Raw genomic sequence first — 20,777 nt, 5'->3', positions numbered from 1 at the left:
CCAACCAGAAAACCTAATTCCAATGCCCCTTGCATAGTGAGAATTCTAACCGCGAACAATTTCTCTGACTCCTTTTTCCCAGCCATTGAAACATTGAAATTCGGAGGGTACACCACCATGGGGTCGTTCTTGGCTTTGCCAGACGAGATAGTGATGAATCGATTTGAAGAGTATCCATCGTTCTTTCTCGGGCACGTTGTGCTGTGCAGACTTTTTTGTACGATCGGGTGAACTTCAACGTTACGAGTTTCTTCCAAGGATTATCTTAGAATTTCAAAAATATGGAGGTCTCCTCAATTAAATTTTTAATTCTAATAGTACGAATATTCATTTTTTTAACAGAATATTTTGTAATATTTTTTGTTACGATAGAGATTAAATTAAAAAAAATTATGGTATAGGAACCCAACTGAAAAAAAATATAACAACCTAACTAAAAATTTGGCGAAACTATAAAGACTTCCAAAATAATTAAACCTAAAAATTTTCATAAGATATTACAATATTTCGTAATGTAAAAGAATCAAATATGTAGATACAATTGTTTAAATTGGAAATACATTTTGGGTTCATTTGTTTGTGTAGTTAAGAAAAGTATATTTTTAGAAGTGGAAATAGAAATTGAAAAATATTTTGTATATATTTAAATATATTTGTATAAATACCTTTCATTAGAATTAAAAGCAATTAGTTTGTTTGGTTATGACAAATGTAATTTGTATTACATAATTATTTAATGATTTTACATTTTAATATTGCGATAAATAATTTGATCATTTAAATAACTAATAATAAACAATTTTTTTTATAAATTTTATATTCTAAATACTTCAGTTAAAATTTTAAAAGATAATAATGCTAATAGTTTAAAATAATATTCAATAGTTAAATATAAATATTGTTTAACAAGACAAAAATAATGATAATAAATGTTTACATTATTTTTTCATATGTTTCTAAAAGGACAAAAATTACTTATTTTTGTTTTTGTTTTTTAAAATACGAATAAATGACTCAATAAAATAAATATTTACTTTTAAAAAAATATTTATCTTTTTTTTGGTGACTGGAATAAATTAAACAAAGAAAAACAAAACAAACAAAACAAGGAACTGCTTAAATAGAGGGACAGTCCTGTTTAAGAATACTCTTAAATTCCTCCCAATGTGAAAGAAGCTCCACATGCAAAAGTTGTAACTTCATCGCCATCTTTGCCATAGTATCTGCCACCGTGTTTGCATCTCTCATAATCAAACGAAAGTCAACACGCCAATTCTAATGCATGATATCTCTTATTTTGAGCACCAATGGATCAATAAACCCAAAACCATCTTGAATAACAAGATTAAATGCTTCCACACAATCCGTCTCACAAATAACATCTCATTGTCTCACATCCCAAACTAAGAGATATCCTCTCCAAATAGCAAATAATTCTCCTTGAAAAATACTATTACTCTCAATCATTCCCAAACACCCCCTTTGCCAACTCCCATTACAATCTCTAATAACACAAGCAAAACTAACACTATCACCTGAACCAAAATAACTAGCATCACAATTAATCTTAAAAGTACCAATGAATGAGGGATTCCAAAAACCATTTAGAGTAGAGGGAATGGACATACGTTGTAATTCAAAAATATTCCTAAGCTCCTTTTCTGAAGTTAATGCCAGACAAATCACTTTTTTCAGAGGTCAAGTTTCATGGGGATTAAAGATGTCATTATTTCTTGCTCGCCATATCCACCAAAGTCCCGAAAAGAACTTGAACGGATGCTCTCTACTATGATACAAGAATCAGCTCTTCAAATCCGAAGGATGACAAGAAATATCCAACCTATGCCAGACAAGTTGAGCTTTTGGACAATCCCGAATACAATGTAAAACCGATTCCTGGCTAGAAAGACATATTGGACACCTATCAGATGACGACGTCCCTCTTCTAAAGCGAAAACTTGCAGTAGGAAGAGCCTCCTTAAGACACAACCAAGCTAAAAACTTATGCTTTTCCGGAACAAGCTGACGCCAAAGCCAAAGTCAATTATCCCACTCCTCCCAACCAAACAGCTACTTACATAACCACAAGTAACCATTGCGTGAGTCATAGACTTTGGCAGCAGACCCACTCCAATACCAACCCACTTTCGAACCTGCTTCCACATGAACTCTTTTAAATCTCTGGGTCCTGATGGGTTTCAAGCTTTCTTCTTCAAAGAATATTGGGAGATTATTGGTCTTGATATTTGGAAGATGGTTAAGCAGGCATTCTCCGGTGTTATTCTTGATCCGAGAATGTTGGAGACTTTACTGGTTCTTATTCCAAAGGTTGAATCACCGATATCTATGAAAGATTTCAGGCCAATTAGTCTCTGCAATGTAGTTTACAAGATCATCACGAAGGTCCTTGTTAATAGGCTTCGTCCTCATCTTGCGGAGATTATTGGCCCACTTCAAGGAGGATTTATTTCGGGACGAGGAACTCCTGATAACATCATTATTGCTCAAGAAGTCCTCCACCTTATGAAGAAGACTAAATCAAAGAAAGGCACATTGGCCTTTAAGATTGATTTGGAGAAAGTTTATGACAAAGTTGACTGGAGGTTTTTAGCTCATACCCTTAAGAGCTTTGATTTTCCTGTTCTTACACTTAATTTGATTATGAATTGTATCACTGCTTCTTCCTTATCTATTCTTTGGAATGGGAATCGTCTGAATGACTTTACTCCTAGCCGAGGTCTTAGACAAGGAGATCCTATGTCACTCTATCTTTTTGTGTTGTGTATGGAGCGATTGGCATGCTTTATTAGTCATCAGGTTGATTTGGGCTTGTGGGAGCCGGTTGCTATTTCTAGAGGGGGACCAAGAATATCCTACTTAATGTTTGCGGATGACTTGCTTCTATTCTGTAAAGCTACAAAGAGACAAGTGCAAAATGTAATGTTGGTTTTAGAGACTTTTTGCAAAGCATCTGGGATGAAGATTAATGTGAAGTCTAAAGCACTTTGCTCCAAGAATGTCTCTGTAACAAGGAAAGAGGTTTTCACTGAGGTATCCTCTATCAGATTTGTCCAGGACTTGGGCAAGTATCTTGGAGTTGCCCTTAGCTTTTTTTTGGGTGACTCGTTTAGCTTTCAATGGTGTCCTGGATAAGATTTGGAGTAGGTTAGCAAACTGGAAAGGGAGTTTACTCAATCGGGCTGGTAGACTCTGCTTGGTTAATTATGTTGCCGCTGCTATTCCTACGTACCAAATGCATGTCTCTATTTTTCCCAAATAAATCATTAGTAAATTGGAGTCTATGATGAGGAATTTTCTTTGGAAATGACAAGTTGATGGAAGAGGATTGAATATTGTTAGTTGGAAGGTACTGGTTACTCCAAAAAAATATGGAGGTTTGGGGATTAGAGATCCTTATTGTGTAAATATTGCTCTTCTTGAGAAGCTAGTTTGGACTTTTTTCCAGCAGCCAAACAAACTATGGGTCCAATTGTTGGATACTAAATACCGATCATCTCTATATGACTATTTTAGTTATCCTAAGAACAAGAACTCTCCCATTTGGAGGTGTCTTTGCAAGGCTTGGGAAGTGTTGAAGGATGAGTTTGCTTGGTGTATTGGAGATTTGAACCAGAATTTTTGGTTTTCTAGCTGGAGGAGAGAAGGACGGTTATCTAATGAGATGGATTATGTTCACATTTCTGATTCGAATCTCCGGATATAGGATATTTGGTCGGTTGGTAGGTGGCATTTGAATTCTCTTTATTCTCCTTTATCTCAAAATATTTATCTTTTTGTTAAGCGAACCAGAATTACCAAGATTAAACTGAAAATAATTTAGAAAAGAAAAATCAAACCTACAAAATTTGCCAAGTTTTAAGTTTTAACCCTTTTCTTTAGGATTGCAGGTGGAGGGCCCAAAATGTAAACATGGCCCATAAGAATAAGGGGAGAGGAAAACAGACAGAAAAGCCCATTGCGATTACCGAAAAATTTTAAAGCCCAATCTGGAAACTCATACCTAAAATTCATAAAAAAAATTAACATCTACGTTCTTCTCTTCTCTTTATTGAAACGTTTCGCCAATTGCATCAATTCTTCAATCCTCAACAAAACAACGTTTTTTTTTTTAATAATACTAAACTAAATATACTGTGTTGTGTTTGTGTGAGACTTGTGTGTCTGTGTTTCTCTCTCCAAGTCTTCTCCCCCAATCTGAGAGGTTCCGAGATCCGAACCCTCTCTCACTCTCTCTCCTTCCACCATGTCCTTCTTCCAATCCCGATCCATTTTCTTCTTCTTCCTCTCTCTCTTCCTTTCTTCAGCGTTTGCTTCCGAATCAGATCACAAGGTAAATTTACTTCGTTTCTTGTATCCGCTGAACCCTTCTTTTTTATTTATTTATTTTTTAATTTTGGCTTCGATCTGCACTTTGATTGCTGAATTGGGATTTGGATCTGCACCACATGTGGGTTTTCAGCTGCTATTGGTCACTGGCTACGACTCATTTTGAATCTCTTAGCTTCAAAATTTTCTCGTTGAATTGTGTGCTAGGTTTGTTTCAGAATGTAAATGGTTATGGGTGTTGTATCTTTTAGATCTCAACTAGGTTTTTTGTGTTTGCCTGCTGCCGTGCATTTTGTGCTTGTGATTAATGCATGTTAGGGTCAATGCTGAGCATTTTCATTTGCTTATAGGATTCAATTTAACTTGTTATCCCACCAATGGTACTATCATTAATTGATGATTTCAGGTATTTCCTGATGTGATTGGATATAAAATTAAGCTGATTACTTTTATCATGTACATGCTTAATGCTTCCAGAGTAGTGGTTTGACAACTATTCATGATTTGCCTCATTCTTTTTGTAATGATGGAATGTAGCGCTGAGCTAGGCGGCTAATGTGTTAGTTCAGCATGTAGCAATTGTTTGGTTTCCATTTGAGAATAGACTTAAGGAAGAGGTATAGAGGTGTGAGGTGAGGTTGACTTGGCTGATTATTAATCTCCAAGATATAGTTTGTTGGTGTGTATCAATTGTTTTTTATTTGACTCAAGGATGGATGAGTGCTACAGAGCATCTGCTGAAATTCGACATGTTTCTGTTGTTAGATTTAGTCATAGTTTGTACACATAATGGCAGTATAGAAGCAAAACAATTTTGTTCTTCTGCTCTATCTGTGGATATATTTTCAGTATTTAGGGAAACCGACAACCCTATTTATTTTCTTTACTTATGTTGTCTGGTAATGATATTTCAGAATTGAAAATGCATAAATGGGAAAGATCGATTTGAAAAGAGTTCAGTGTGTTAGGTTTTCTGGGGAACCAGATTTTGTATGCCAGATTCTGTACTTATGTGACAGGTTTTTATTACTGGCCTAGTTTTGAATGCGCAGTACTTGTGATGTCTATTGGTAAACAATAAAGTTACTTTATTCTCTGAATATATAAACCATTAAATCTGGCTTTTAGCTCAGTTAAATTTTGGAATTTTAAAGCTAGAATTTGAGTTTGACATGTTGACTTGATTTAGACAGCCACAACATCATTCTATCATGTGTTCGTTGGAAGGTTTAAAATGTTAAGCCTCAAGCTACATTCTTCCAAACTTCCAATTTTCGGTGGCTTAAATAGTTGTTTAGAAATCAACCTTAACTTGAGTAGTTAACTATTGTGCATTCAACCTAAGCTATAAATCCATTGAAATCTAAGTTTTTGTTATTCGTCCTAAGGGGGTTTTATCATCTGATACATATATTCTTACTCATAACTGCGAGTCAATGATTTCTATAATAATAAGATGTATTTCATTGCATTGCAGTATCAACAAGATGAACAGGTTACCCTTTGGGTGAATAAAGTTGGTCCTTATAACAATCCACAAGAAACATATAATTATTACAGCCTCCCATTTTGTCATCCATCTAGTACTTCTGAAGCTGCACACAAGTGGGGTGGCCTTGGTGAGGTCCTTGGTGGCAATGAACTCATTGATAGCCAACTTGAGATAAAATTCCAGAGTAAGAAGGCTTCTGTTATTCCATTTATGTTATAGAAGAGCTGTCAGTGGCCAAACTAACATTAACAAAATACTCCTGTATTCAGAACATGTGGAAAAGACTGTCTTCTGCCAGATAGCTCTGGATGAGGCAAAGGTTAAACAGTTCAAGGATGCTATAGAGAATAATTACTGGTTTGAATTCTTCATGGGTATGTTTTGCATTGTTTCTTGCACTCATTAATATGAAAACTGATAGCATGATTGTTTGTTCAAGACATGCCAGACGCTGGCAGAATCCATTGCTTGCTGTGGCATTAGCTTGATCAATGACATAGCTAAAACACATTAACGAAGATATTATAAATAAGCCACCAGAAAACACGTAAAACACGATAAACAAAGACTCGTGTGTACTGTGATATAATTACAGATTATTATCTTTGGAACTGGAGCGAGCAAATTAATGATTTTGTGTGAAGTAATTTATTAAGCATCTTTTAGTAACCTAAACATTAATAATTCAATTATTCTATAATGATTAAGATAATGATGTTAGTGAGGATTTGTTCTGCAGGTTTTCTCCTTATTGTTTATTTTCATATCTTGATTTTCCTTTCCATTATTTCACTGACTAACTGACGTGCACTTGTTCTTTCCATGGTCATTGCTTTGGGATACTATGCGTTAAACACAAGTTCAGATGACCTTCCTTTGTGGGGTATGCCTAGAACAACCACTTCTTTCTGTTTCCTATATGTGATTTCTTGAGTTCGCATTTTATTTGTTAATCATTATCACTGATTCTTTTTTTATCCCCCTCCCCCAATCTTTAAGGATATGTTGGTGAGCTACATCCTGACAAAAACAGTGATAATGGCAAGCATGTTCTCTACACACACAAGAATATTATAGTGAAATATAACAAAGATCAGGTTAGAATATTTTTTTGACATCTAAGGGTGATTGGTTTCTATTTTCATTCTAATTTTTTCCCGGTGTTTTTTGTTTTCGGATTATGATGGAAAACAGAAAATAGTGAAAAACTATACTCTAAATTTATCTTGCGAGAAGTTCTGGTATCCATGAAGTGTCATATTTTGTTCTCGACTTGCAGATCATTCATGTCAATCTCACTCAGGATATACCAAAACCTTTGGAAGTAGGGAGACATTTGGACATGACATATGCTGTTAAATGGATTCCTACTAATATCACCTTTGGACGACGTTTTGATGTTTACCTGGACTATCCTTTCTTTGAGCATCAGGTTAATAAATGTCAACAGCTTTGTTTTAATAATTTCCATGATTGGTTATTTTCAATTGTTCTCATTGCTGTATAGATCCTAGCTTGGCCCTGCCTCTGAGAAGTTTGCTCTTTTGGCCTTGTTCCAGATCCATTGGTTCTCCATTTTTAACTCTTTTATGATGGTCATCTTCCTTACTGGATTGGTGTCAATGATATTAATGCGAACTCTGAGAAATGACTATGCCAAATATGCTCGGGAAGATGATGATCTTGAAACTCTGGTGATAGTGTCTTCCCTTTTTTATGTTCTATGTATTTATGGAGGATGGAGTCTTCCTACAAAAATCTGTGGATCTGATTGTAAAACTTTGGTCAATACTCACATGTTTACAGGAGAGGGATGTTAGTGAAGAATCTGGCTGGAAACTTGTGCATGGTGATGTATTTCGCCCTCCTCGTGGTTTAGTTATTCTTTCCGCTGTTGTTGGCACAGGTGCCCAGCTTGCATTGCTGGTTCTTCTTGTCATCTTATTGGCTATTGTTGGGATGTTATATGTTGGGTATGTACGTGAAACTTGACTTCTTGGCAACGAATTTTACTTCATTAGTGTGTGCACAGCCTCCACTGCTATGGCGTATTTTGGCTATTTGTTCATCATTCTGGTTGTCATAAAATTTATGTTTTTTGTCCCTTGTTATTAATTTCTTTCATTACCCATCTGTATCACAGGCGAGGAGCAATTGTCACAACCTTCATTGTGTGTTATGCTCTCACATCATTCATTTCTGGTTACGTAAGTGGGGGAATGTATTCTCGGAATGGGGGTAAGATCTTAGATTAAGCTGCTGCAGTTTTCTTTTCAAGATTGCTGGGGTCACTTTGTCTCGGCCTTCCCAATTTCTTAATTTTGTTTAACTGATTATAACACTTTGTCATCTACTTGGTAGGGAAAAGCTGGATTAAATCAATGATTCTTACAGCTTCACTGTTCCCATTCATGTGCTTTGGAATTGGATTTATCTTAAACACAATTGCTATATTCTATGGGTCTCTAGCTGCCATCCCATTTGGCACAATGGTGGTGGTTTTTGTTATTTGGGCTTTTCCCCATTCCTGAGAAGAAGTGGTACCTCACACCATCTGTGGTTTCTATGATGGGAGGGCTGCTACCCTTTGGAAGCATATTTATTGAAATGTATTTCGTATTCACTTCCTTCTGGAATTACAAGGTGAGTTACAACCTGATGATTTATTTACTAATACCAACACTGATGGTTTTGAACTTGGCATGATTAGAAAGGTTACTATCGCCTTGACAGAGAAGAGCAGTATCAAGAAAATATTTCATGATGTTGATGTTTTCAATTAAAAATAGTTATAGTTAAGTGAAAGATGTGAGCATGCACTGTTAGTTGGCTTACCTTTTATTTTCCTCCCTTTTGGTGACAGGTTTACTATGTGTACGGCTTCATGCTACTGGTTTTTCTGATTCTTATGATTGTTACTGTCTGTGTGACAATTGTGGGTACATACTTCTTGTTAAATGCTGAGAACTATCACTGGCAATGGACGTCTTTCTTTTCGGCTGCCTCGACAGCTGTTTATGTGTATTTGTACTCAATATACTACTACTATGTGAAGACAAAGATGTCGGGCTTCTTCCAGACGAGCTTCTATTTCGGATACACTTTGATGTTTTCTCTTGGGCTAGGAATTCTATGTGGTAAGTTCTCTATAAATCTCTCCTTTTTTTTCTTTATTGTTTTGGCAGATGTTCACTCTGCAGCGATGAAAAATGGAAGATTAAAACCCCATGTCTTACTGTCCTACTTCCTTGATATATACTTTGTTCTTGTCACTTGCATTGAGTTTGCGATTTTCATCTAATGTGCAGGAGCTGTGGGTTTTCTTGGTTCAAATTTGTTTGTGAGGAGGATTTACAGAAACATCAAGTGCGATTAAGGATTTTTTCTTTGTTCAGACGCGGAGCACTTCCATTAATTTGTTGTTGGAGACAATGAACACTTTGGAGGGGGCCTATGGTTATATGTGGGGAACCTAACAACATTTACAGGTAGAATCACAGGGTTTTGAGGATGTTGAGGATGAATTCTTTCTGTATTGGGCCCTGAGATTTTTTTTCCCCGGATGTAATTGATTGTCTTTATAATTTAGATAGATAGTTTAATATCAAACTCTTGTGGCTACTATTTCATCCCTTTATAAGATAGGTGCCAATTCAAGAACAAGAACTGGTCTTTGATTCCCCTACATGGTTAAGTGGTTAACTATTCAATGTATGTAAGAGGGGGATGAAGTCTGAATTTTGTATGAAGATCTGAATATCATTCCTATCTGCTTCCTTCGCACACCCCATATGTTTACATTTCAGTTTAATGCTTCCAAGTTTCCAATGTATTTGACCCTTTTGGCTGTGTAAAATGTTTAGTTTACCCATAATCGAATTAACAAAAGGCATTCTGGATCGAAATGTAGGACTTTAATAGTGATATTACAGTGTTTTATTATTATTATTATTCAATGTTATCATGTAAACAATTAATGCTGCAGTTCTTTAGAGTGTACTGCACTATCGCCAACTTTTGTAATCAGGCTTATTTCTCTTGCTGATATTATGCTTGAATTGGTAAGTTAAAAGGTTATTATAAATTTGCTGATGGGTCATTTGGCAACTAATGGTGCAGTTCTAGACTGCATTTTACGACGACTAAGGATGGACCGTTGGATTTTATTATCTAAATTCGTTTTTAAATTAACTCAAAACAAATTGGGTTGATTCGATTTATAATTAATGCATATAATCTTGCAAATTTTATTGAACATTAATATAATCTTATCTTTAAATATTGAATTTAATAAATGTTACATAATATCTATATCGAGTAAATTATTTTAAAACAAAAAATCATATAACATTAAAAATATTAACTAAAATATTAAAATATAATACCTTATTACTGATCTTAACGCAAAATATATATTTTAACTATAAACATGATTTTGGCCGGAGCCAAGTCCATTCGAAACATGACTCAAATCGAGTCTAAAAATTATAACTGATAAAAATGACAAATTTAAACTGAAAAAATATGTTTTGTGTTTGAGCTGGACTAGATTTTTACTTTTTAACACCCCTAATCTTAGAGGTAATCTTAGAGGTGACAAAATAGAGGTACTCACCACTAAAAATGGACCTACCAAAGTAAGATGAGTCTAAGTATTAGTCTTTGTTGTTTTATCGAGGATTGGTGGCTAGTATGCTTAATATCTATTTTTAAGTTATACAAAGAATAAAAAATATCAATTTTAACTTAATTTTCAATTAACGAATAATTTTAAAACAAAATTAAAATTTATGGCAAAATATAACACGAAAACAGAAACAAGATTTTATGATAAAAGAAAAAACAAGAGAACCGTTTTTGTTTTAAGAAAACAAGCTAAATAAACATATATATGGAAGTTCAAAATAAATAAAAAACAGAAAGACAAGATAAATAAAGAAAACAATAGAACGATAATGAAAAATATGTGTTTGAAAAAAAAAATTTCTTCTAAAAAAATTGACCCGATATGTAGGTCCGCCCCGTCAAAACCCGTTTGACAATATGAATTCAGCAGGCTCAAAATTTCAATTCGACATGGTTTTTTGGCGAGCTTGATAGCTTGGTTTGACAACAGGTTGGCTCATTTTGTGACTCCTACTTCATTTTTTCTGAATTTATTTTTAGGAGTTTAATTTTGATAAAATATAAAATGTTTTACAAGATTATTACATTTGTTATTTTAAATGATTATTTATGTAATTAATATAAGGTAGCTACTCCAATGAAGATTTTATAATTGTCATTATGTAAAGATACTTTATTTTGATCATTGGATGATAGATTGTAGAGTTTGATTTTTATTTAAATTAAAAGTGTTACTTTTATTTAAAATGTTGCTAAATAAATAAGTTACTCTTTAAATAAAGATCATCGTCAAAAGATGTTTTTAACATTTTCATGGGAGTAATTGCCTTAATATAATATGTAATTTTTTAAAGTAATTGAATGCATCTATAAAATTATTTTATAAAATGGTATGTTATTTTAACATCTGAAAAATATCTGTTACTGTTACAATTACTAGTTGCAATTCTAAATTTTGTGGCACCAATATACTTAGTTCCCTGCTAGCAACTGAAGTGAGGTTGTGAAAACCATAGTGTCGCATAGATTTCTTCCTATCCAATGGCTACAAATTTTACACAAATAAGAACCACAAAAACGTTGAATCCTAATTTTCACGGACGACAAGAGGATTGTGGCAACCACAGTCACTCACTAAGAACAAGTGGTGACAATAGAGATAAATAAAACAAGGTCCTGCATGCTGCCACGTAGCAGATAAGGCTTCTTCATGCCTTCAACTACTTGTGTTGAGCACGCTATTTCCACATTCTCACCCTTCTATCTAAACTACTTCTCTTCTTTGTCTTTGTTTGTTAGAACTTAGAAGAGAAAATGGCCACCACACCAGCACTCTCTGGAACCATGGTGAGCACCTCGTTCTTGAGGAGGCAGCCAGTGGCCACCACCACAAGCCTCAAGGCATTTCCAAACGTGGGTCAGGCTCTGTTTGGCGTGAAAGGCGGCCGTGGCGGCCGTGTGACCGCCATGGCATCTTACAAGGTGAAGCTGATCACTCCTGAAGGTCCTCAAGAATTTGACTGCCCTGATGATGTTTACATTCTTGACCAGGCTGAAGAAGTTGGTGTTGAGCTTCCATACTCGTGCAGGGCCGGTTCTTGCTCTTCTTGCGCCGGAAAAGTTGTCAACGGGAAGGTTGACCAATCTGATGGTAGCTTCCTTGATGATGATCAAATTGATGGTGGCTTTGTTCTCACCTGTGTTGCTTACCCTCAGTCTGATGTTGTCATTGAGACTCACAAGGAGGAAGAACTCACTGGCTAAGAACACAAAAATGAATATTGCTATTGCTTTTGATGGGGTTGTTTTGTTCTGTTCTTCTATCTCTTGTGTTGTTATAGAATGAATGGGTGACTTTCTTATTTTACATTACTAAATTTAAGTGAAAGCTGTTGTAGTTGTTTCTGCACATGCTTGTATGAGGCAGGTTCAGGGAATCTTTGTTTCTTTGGTTTTGCTTCCTCTTCTTTCCTCTCTTATGAGGTTTAATAAGAGTTATGAGTTAGGCATTAATCTACAAATTAAACAACAATTTGGTAGAAATTGCATGGCATCTTCTTATTTTAAAATGGGGAAATAAGGCGATTGTTATTGGTTGGCTACTTTATAAGATATATTCGCGCCAAGATGATAGTTAAGACGGGAATACACATTATGTTATAAGTTTTGATTATATTAAGTGGATATTAAAATTAGTAGCCAAAATCTATTAGAATATAAATACATGTTAAAAATAAATTAAACTAACATGTATTTATACATAAATATTTTAATGTATAACTAATATTTTTGTATAAATTTAGTCAAACATATCAAATTTAATTATGCAACTGTTTTGAGCTATTATCTTCAATTTTCTGTTGTGAAACTGCAACATGTAAAAAAAAAAACAAAAATATAATTGCAGATATTCATTAAGTATATTTCATATCTCTGTGATATATTGATCTGTCCATAATTCTTAATAAGATAACTGAAATTTTACCGAGTATTTTAAAAGATGACTAAGAAAAGGGTCACATATTCCAAGAAAATTGGCACTATTTTAGGCCTCCTTGTGGATGTGGTGTTGCGTCATACTTTGCAAATTTGTTATCTGGAAAACCATGCATTTTCTTTTCTTTTTTCGACATTTTATTAATTTTTTCTTCTCATTTTCTTCTTCATCATATCTGTTAAGTTTTCCAGGTAACCTTAGTTTTTTGTTTCAGTTACTTGGACCTTGGAATCAGTTAGAAACAGGAGACATGTTAGGTTGGGTTGATCCATGTTTGCATTATTACAAGAAATTGTTGATTAGCAGATTCTATTTTATGATAAAAAGTTGACAAAAAGCATCATCATGATGTGATGATTGAGAATCCAAGCATCAAATTCAAATGGATAATAATAATAATATCAAGAAAGAACAAGTTTTCTTACATGGTGACTTGGATATTTATGTAATAGAAGCAAAATCTCTTCCAAACTTGGATCTTTCTTCAGAAGCAGTAAGAAGATGCCTGAGCATGGGGAACTTCTTCACATCACCATTCTCAAAGAAAATGAGGAGTTCAGGGAAAGATAAGATGATAACAAGTGACCCTTATGTCTCTGTAGTCATAGCAGGTGCTACCATAGCTCAAACTAGAGTGATTCCAAACAGCGAAAACCCGATTTGGGACGAGCATTTCATCATGCCGGTTGCTCACCCTGCTCACAAGATTGAGTTCATTGTGAAGGACAATGATGTTCTTGGTGCTGAGTTAATTGGTGTAGTTGATATTCCTGTTCAGAGGGTAGTCTCAGGGGAAAACATAGATGATTGGTTTCCAATCATCGGACAGTACTCTAATTGCTTGCAGGCTTATCCTGAGCTGCATATTTCGATTCAGTTTTGGCCGGTCGGAGGCGTTAAGGATGATATTTGTAGTGGTGATAGTGGAGTTCCTAAGACATATTTTCCATTGAGGAAAGGAGGGAATGTGACTCTGTATCAAGATGCACATGTTCCTGATGGAATGCTACCTGATATTGAATTGGATGGTGGAAAAGTGTTTCAAGCTGGTAAATGTTGGGAGGATATTTGCCATGCAATTTTGGAAGCTCATCATTTGATATATGTTATTGGTTGGTCAGTTTATCATCCAATAAAGCTTGTTAGAGAGCCAACAAGGCCATTGCCTTGTGGTGGAGAGCTTTCACTTGGAGAGTTGTTGAAGTACAAATCACAAGAAGGTCTTAGAGTTGTTATGCTCATTTGGGATGACAGAACTTCACATGACAAGTTCCTTATCAAAACTGTAATTTCTCTTTCATTCATTCATTCATTCATTTCTGTTCAAGTGCAAGATGGGTTCTAAAGCTGATCTTGTTCATTGCAGGATGGAGTGATGCAAACTCATGATGAGGAAACCAAAAAGTTCTTTAAAAACTCTGCTGTTCATTGCGTGCTATCTCCGCGTTATGCAAGCAATAAGCTCAGTATTTTCAAGCAACAGGCATGGATTTCCTGCACTTGATAGCTTGTTTCACATTCACATTCACATTATGACATTAGTACTAGTTTAATTGATTGAGTCTCTTGGTTCAGGTTGTGGGAACCCTCTTTACTCATCATCAGAAATGTGTGCTTGTGGACTCACAAGGTGCAGGGAATAATCGGAAAATATCTGCTTTTATTGGTGGTCTGGATCTCTGTGATGGCAGATATGATACACCTCAGCATAGGCTATTTCGCGATTTAGAAACCGTTTACAAAGAGGATTTTCATAATCCTACATTTCAAGTTAGTGCTTACTTTACTTCTTTAGAATCATGTTTGTTATTCAATCAAACTCTTTCATAAAACATTGACCTCCTTCTTAGAGGACTAGTTTTTCACATCTTAGGTTTGAAATTGTGTATCATATGATGCAGGTAGGTTCTAGTGGAGGTGGACCAAGAGAGCCATGGCATGACATGCATTGCAAGGTTGAAGGGCCAGCAGCTTATGATATATTAACCAATTTTGAACAAAGATGGAGGAAAGCCAAAAAATGGCGAGACTTTAGACTCAACAAGGTCACGAATTGGCACGACGATGCATTGCTAAGGCTAGATCGGATATCATGGATTGTCAGTCCATCTTCGAGTTCTGGTGATGATAAAGCTATCCAGGTGACCGACGAAAATGATCCTGAAACTTGGAATGTGCAGGTAAGAAGCAAAATATGTTGTTAGAATCTCATGCCATGTCCTAAAATCTTCTTGTAAAAACTTCAATAAAGGTTATGAACAAGCATTTAATACAGGTATTTCGGTCCATAGATTCAGGATCAGTGAAGGGTTTTCCAAAGGATTTCGACAAGGCTCAGTCTCAGGTGATTAGTTATTTTTGAGTTAACCAAACCTGATTTTCATCTAATTTGAATTATGTTAGTATGTTACATTTAAACCTTAATGTACTGCAGAATCTTTTATGTGGAAAGAATTTAAAAGTAGACCAAAGCATTCATACTGCTTATGTTAAAGCAATAAGATCAGCCCAACACTTCATTTATATTGAGAATCAGTATTTTCTGGGCTCATCATATCATTGGCCTTCATATGAAAAAGCAGGTACATTGAGAATTTAAGTAATTTCTGATGTTCAGCTAGCAAGTATGCATAATTCAGTTAATGATTTTGTTTATCTTGGGCAGGTGCAAACCACTTGATTCCAATGGAGTTGGCCTTAAAAATTTCTAGCAAGATCCGAGCAAATGAACGTTTTGCTGTATACATAGTTATACCAATGTGGCCAGAGGGGGTTCCAACAAGTAATGCTGTTCAGGAAATCTTATTCTGGCAGGTTAGTCTAATTTTCTAAGCAAACGTGGAATCATGCATAGATACAATTGAAGGTGGTTATAACAACCTTCTCCTTTTGGAATTTGAATGAGTATACAGGGACAAACAATGGCTATGATGTATAAGATCATTGCAGATGCACTTAAAGATGCTCAAGTCTCCCATATATATCATCCACATGATTTTCTCAACTTTTTCTGCCTTGGAAATAGAGAACCTGAGGCCACACCAACTCCATCACCACATAGAGAATCATCTGAAAACCGTGGTTTGGTATGAAATATGAATAATCTATGATATGATATCAGATACCCTTTTGTTATTTTCTCAACCAAAAATGCTATGATTTCATAAAAATATATTTTCCACTCAAGTTTATGATGATTACTACTAACACAGGGATCAGTCAAGAAATTCAAACGTTTCATGATTTATGTTCATGCCAAAGGAATGATAGTTGATGATCAATACGTAATCATTGGATCAGCAAACATTAACCAGAGATCAATGGATGGTTCAAGAGACACAGAAATAGCCATGGGTGCTTATCAACCAAAATATACTTGGAAAGAAAAAAACTGGCATCCACATGGCCAGGTTTGAATCTCTCTAAGACAAATTGTATGCACTAAAAATGAAAAGAATACTAAATATCAGTAATCTATAAAACATGCCAATTTTAGCAAAATCAAACACCAAAGTCACTCATTAGTCCATTACATTACATATAGTTCAAATACAAACTAGCATGCTTCAATTACTTGGAGGTTAAGCAACATCATGCTATCAATTCTATAATTCTATCAACTGGTGTAGGTGTATGGATACCGGATGTGGCTGTGGGCCGAGCACCTTGGCAGTCTTGATGACAGATTCAAAGAGCCTCATAGCTTGGAATGTGTAAGGACTATGAACAACATAGCCAAACAAAACTGGAACACATTTGCATCCGATAGAATCAGTCATATGAAAGGGCACTTGATGCTGTATCCAGTTAAGGTTGGCAGAGATGGAAAAGTCACTGCACTTGATAATTGTGATTCATTTCCTGATGTTGGTGGCAAAATTCTTGGAGCTGCAAATTCTCTTCCAGACACCTTAACCACATGATGAAATAACCATCAATGATCATTAACCAAAACTTCTTCAAGAATTGCTTGCAGCACAAAAAATTGTAATATAGAATGTGGAGTATCTTTGAAGAAAACATTAGAGGTGTAACATAAATACATAATATCCTAAGTTGGTTGGACAGGGTAACGAAACATGACATGAGGCCATGAGGGTATATATGATTCTTTGTTGTGACACATTTTAAAACCGTGAGGGACTTCTAAGTGTACAATATCACAAATGAGTAAAATGGGATGTCACAATATATTGTATTTTTGTATGTAGATTTTTCTTAAATATTTACATAGTGTAAATAAATCTATTGTCCATATTGTTCATACATTAAAAAAATGATAAAATTTAACAATAGAAATGTGATCGTCATGGCATTATTGTCTCTTGTCTCTCTAAAGTTATCTCTGTTGCTTATATTTAATTGAATATGGTTTTTTGTTTTGTATTTCTTTTTGGTGGTAAATTTTGGCAATGAGAAGAAACCAATGGTTTAATCACCATATACTACTTACCTTCGTGTTCAAAATTCAAGATCAATATTTCTATAATATTTTATTTTTAGGAATGACTAACACGCAGGACCGCATAGCGCAGTGGATTAGCGCGTCTGACTTCGGATCAGAAGGTCGTGGGTTCGACTCCCACTGTGGTCGTTTTTAGTAATTTCCTTTATCCTGACTTTTCTCCTCATTTTGTGAGTTATGTGACATCTAAATTATGAATTATCATCTAACCCGGTCATAATATAACTGCACGTCTGCACCTCCTAAGTTTTCATTATATTATACAACGGTCGCATATATTTTATTGGTTCAGTTTATCCATGATCAAACTTATTAAAATAGTGGGTCATTGGATTATTGATTTATTTGGTAGGTTATTAGTCGAACTAATTATTTCGGTATATTTTTTTGTTTATTTTTTTAATTTGTATGCATTTAATAAAATTTATAGTTAAATAAAATATAATTAATTTAAAAATAATTGACTTTAAAATTAAAATAAATTGAATATAAGTAAACTAAAAGATTGCTATATGTATTATAATTTGTATATATATTAGCAGGAAGTATTGCAGTTTGGTAGTACACTCATCCTTGTTGCATTCTTGAGACAAGAGGTTCAAATCCGTGAGACATTTTAAAAAATTTTTCAAAAATCACAAACCTTGACACTTGGCTGCGGTGGAGCACATGGAACATGGTGGACTTGCAAAATGTTGGTGCATCGTAGATTCGCCTTTAATTGCGATCGAGGGATTCGGTTTGGTCTGATTTTTGTTGATTCACTTTGAATTTGATCGATTTTTGTCGACATTGGTGTGGCAGAGGAGACTGGTGTTGGTCAAGATGACGAGGAAGAAGATGAGTACAGTAGAAAAGAAGCGCTTGGCAGTGTTGATAGTGAAGGGGTAATGGTGGAGAAACCCTAATTTGTCAATAAGGTAGACACCGAGAGTGGAAGTAAAGTACTGGAGTGGGGTTAAGAGGTCGGGGCAGTTGAATTGGATGATAGCGTACTTGTTGATGATGGCGAGGAGATTGGAGCAGAGTGTCTAACCGACCACAAGAAAAGGGGATTCTGTGGAGAGGAGGGAGGGGAGGCAAATTAGAAAGGTGTTGGTAGTAGTGAAGATTGAGAAAGTTTAAAATTTAAGGAAGAAAATAAAATTTGGGGGTAATTTAGAAATTTTATTAAAAAATTAATAAAAAATTAGGATTTGGATATTTTTGTCACACGGAACTCATCTTTCATGGATATAACGTTAATTTTTTTATTTGATGGATATTATTGTTAGCGTTCGCAAAGTTCATAGATACAAATGATAGTTTATTCGTTAGTTGAATGTTAATATTTTAGATACGTAATCTTTCAAAATTTGTGTTGCGCACTAAATTTTTCATGATGTGTACCGAAATTTTTATTGTGCATATTTTATTTGTTAAATATCAATGTTTTAGATATGTGGTCATTTAAAAATTTGTATTGTATACTAAAATTTTGTGCTTTATATCAAAATTTTTATATTGTGAATTAAAATTTTTGTGTTCTAATCTTTCGTATATATATAAGAGAAGAATATAAAAAAGACAACGATGATAATAATAATAAAAAAAGATGAGAAAAAGATCAAATAAAAAAAAGACTTTAAAAGAAAAGAAGAAAATGATAATGAAGATGACATTGTTAAAAAAAAAGTTACAGAAAAAAAATAAAAAAAAATGATCACATTAAAAAAAACGTGCCTATCTAATTTAGTTGAGACTAAGTTAATAAATTATTTAGTCACATAACTTTATTGATTATTCAATTATTGATACAATAATAGATTAATAGTTCTTTTGTGTTGTAACTTGTAATGTTATAGCAAATGAAAAGTATAGGTAATTAACAATATTTTTGAACGATGTGCGAATAATATGAATTAATAGGGTTAAAAAAATAAATTTAATTAATAGCATTAAATAAGAGTATAATATACTTTTATTTAATTAATAATTGTTCATATTGTTTAAAATAGTCATTATTTACCTAGCATCGCTATTTAGTGCTCATTTTTAACCCATCATTTATATCTGTTACGTTGGGTAACCGGAGATTAATAGAGTAGATGGCGTAGGTTGGCCCAAAGGTGTGGAGGAGGAGATTTCCGAATGAATGTGCAACTCGGGTGACTCCGTCCGACTTGTTTGTACGAGGAGAGGGGGTGGTACCTGCAAAGACACTCCGATGCCTAAGTTAGCAAGAGTGTGAGCAGGTCTAGAGAGTATTGGGCTTAGAGATACCTGAGGGGTGTCAGTGTATTTATAGTGGTGAGCCAATAACCACCGTTGGAGTAGTGCCGTATCTTTTGGGTGTTAACCGTCCCTTTATCTTAGGGAGGTTAAGATATGGCTTAATGAAGCGGGTAGAGAGATTTTAGGAGCAGTTACTCATTTGAATGAGCGTTTATCTGCCAGCTAATCTCATGTCCGACTTCTTTAGCGTAAGTCGTAGTCGACACCGACTTCTTATATGAAGGTCGGTGCTTAGCTAGGCTTAATCCTTCGGATTAGGCCTTTTATTTGGACCTGGGCTTTTATCATTGGGTCAGGGTAGGAACAGTGCCCCTACTTGAGCCCAAGATCTCTTTAGGGCTTGGATTCAAGTACTTAACTCGGGTTCGTAGCCGACTTTCTTGGAGAAAACACGGGTTTTTAAACCGACGTGATTTTCGCGACCTTTTGTTTCTGACAGTTACGTCTATTCAAGCATCGTGTCCGTTAGGGGTGCGTTTAGGGATTGATGACTTTGGTAACGGTGCACTCTCATTAATGACTGCTCCGTACTCACTCGTACTACATTCTCGTGCTCCGGAGACTTCTGCTTCTTCCTACCTTTATTTCCGGAAAGAGGTCAGTTTCTTTCTCCTTCTTCACATTTTTCGTATGACTTTACTTTGTAGAGAAATAGGTTTGTAGGCTTTTGCTTGGTTCCTTTTTCTCCTCTCTAGAGACCTTTGTTTTTTATTTTTCCTTTTCTTTTTCCCTTTGTAGGTTTCCTCATTTTTCTTAGAGAAAGAAAATGGCCTCCGTAGATTGGGTTGACGTTACTGTTCTGGGGGAGGAGCCGTTGGTTGATGCGGAGTTTATTACTCACCTTCGCACCCACCATCGGCTCTGTACCTCGGATGAAGATGAGCCTAAATACGAGTTGCTTGTTCCCGGTTTAGAGGACCGGGTTTGCCATGGGAGAGCCAACGAAACGGCTCCCCATTTCTTTTTTATGTACGAGTGTATGATCACCCGTCTGGGCGTCTTTCTGCCCTTTTCAGATTTTGAGATGTCTGTTTTGCAGCATTGTCGGGTTGCCCCTACCCAGCTTCATCCCAACT

The 20,777-nt window shown here is 35.1% G+C and overlaps 3 protein-coding genes and 1 non-coding gene across 4 annotated transcripts; all 4 read left to right on the top strand.

The window, feature by feature from the left end:
- The first annotated feature begins 4,129 nt into the window (after window positions 1-4,129).
- LOC107481864 (transmembrane 9 superfamily member 1-like) lies at window positions 4,130-9,622 on the top strand. Its single transcript, XM_016102205.3, is given in 13 exon segments — window positions 4,130-4,351; window positions 5,825-6,023; window positions 6,109-6,213; window positions 6,705-6,722; window positions 6,839-6,936; window positions 7,119-7,271; window positions 7,399-7,533; window positions 7,646-7,812; window positions 7,983-8,077; window positions 8,201-8,357; window positions 8,359-8,482; window positions 8,703-8,976; window positions 9,148-9,622. Coding segments are annotated over 13 exon segments (1,680 nt in total). The 5' UTR covers window positions 4,130-4,264; the 3' UTR covers window positions 9,216-9,622.
- Window positions 9,623-11,707: 2,085 nt separating this feature from the next.
- Window positions 11,708-12,420, top strand: LOC107481865 (ferredoxin). Its single transcript, XM_016102207.3, has one exon. It carries the CDS (start codon window positions 11,780-11,782, stop codon window positions 12,227-12,229), a length of 450 nt encoding a protein of 149 aa, XP_015957693.1. The 5' UTR covers window positions 11,708-11,779; the 3' UTR covers window positions 12,230-12,420.
- A 209-nt stretch (window positions 12,421-12,629) lies between these two features.
- LOC107481563 (phospholipase D delta-like) lies at window positions 12,630-17,153 on the top strand. Its single transcript, XM_016101838.3, has 10 exons — window positions 12,630-14,247; window positions 14,329-14,445; window positions 14,538-14,732; window positions 14,864-15,142; window positions 15,238-15,306; window positions 15,397-15,544; window positions 15,628-15,776; window positions 15,875-16,048; window positions 16,175-16,372; window positions 16,592-17,153. The coding sequence occupies exons 1-10, from the start codon at window positions 13,345-13,347 to the stop codon at window positions 16,883-16,885; spliced, it is 2,526 nt and encodes an 841-aa protein (XP_015957324.1). The 5' UTR covers window positions 12,630-13,344; the 3' UTR covers window positions 16,886-17,153.
- A 329-nt stretch (window positions 17,154-17,482) lies between these two features.
- On the top strand, window positions 17,483-17,556 carry TRNAR-UCG (transfer RNA arginine (anticodon UCG)). The gene has a single exon. It is a non-coding gene; the product is annotated as a tRNA-Arg (tRNA).
- Window positions 17,557-20,777: the final 3,221 nt, after the last annotated feature.

The sequence above is a fragment of the Arachis duranensis genome, chromosome 3, assembly GCF_000817695.3.
Source record: "Arachis duranensis cultivar V14167 chromosome 3, aradu.V14167.gnm2.J7QH, whole genome shotgun sequence".
Lineage (NCBI taxonomy): Eukaryota > Viridiplantae > Streptophyta > Magnoliopsida > Fabales > Fabaceae > Arachis > Arachis duranensis.
This window is presented reverse-complemented; position numbering and strand designations above follow the sequence as displayed.

Bases quoted from the DNA above. Each gene is read 5' to 3' on its own strand.
- LOC107481563 (XM_016101838.3), top strand. From the start codon at position 13,345: ATGGATAATAATAATAATATCAAGAAAGAACAAGTTTTCTTACATGGT. The intron at 14,446-14,537 runs GCATGGATTTCC...CTCTTGGTTCAG, and splicing joins TCAGTATTTTCAAGCAACAG to GTTGTGGGAACCCTCTTTAC. The intron at 15,777-15,874 runs GTTAGTCTAATT...ATGAGTATACAG, and splicing joins AGGAAATCTTATTCTGGCAG to GGACAAACAATGGCTATGAT.
- LOC107481865 (XM_016102207.3), top strand. From the start codon at position 11,780: ATGGCCACCACACCAGCACTCTCTGGAACCATGGTGAGCACCTCGTTC.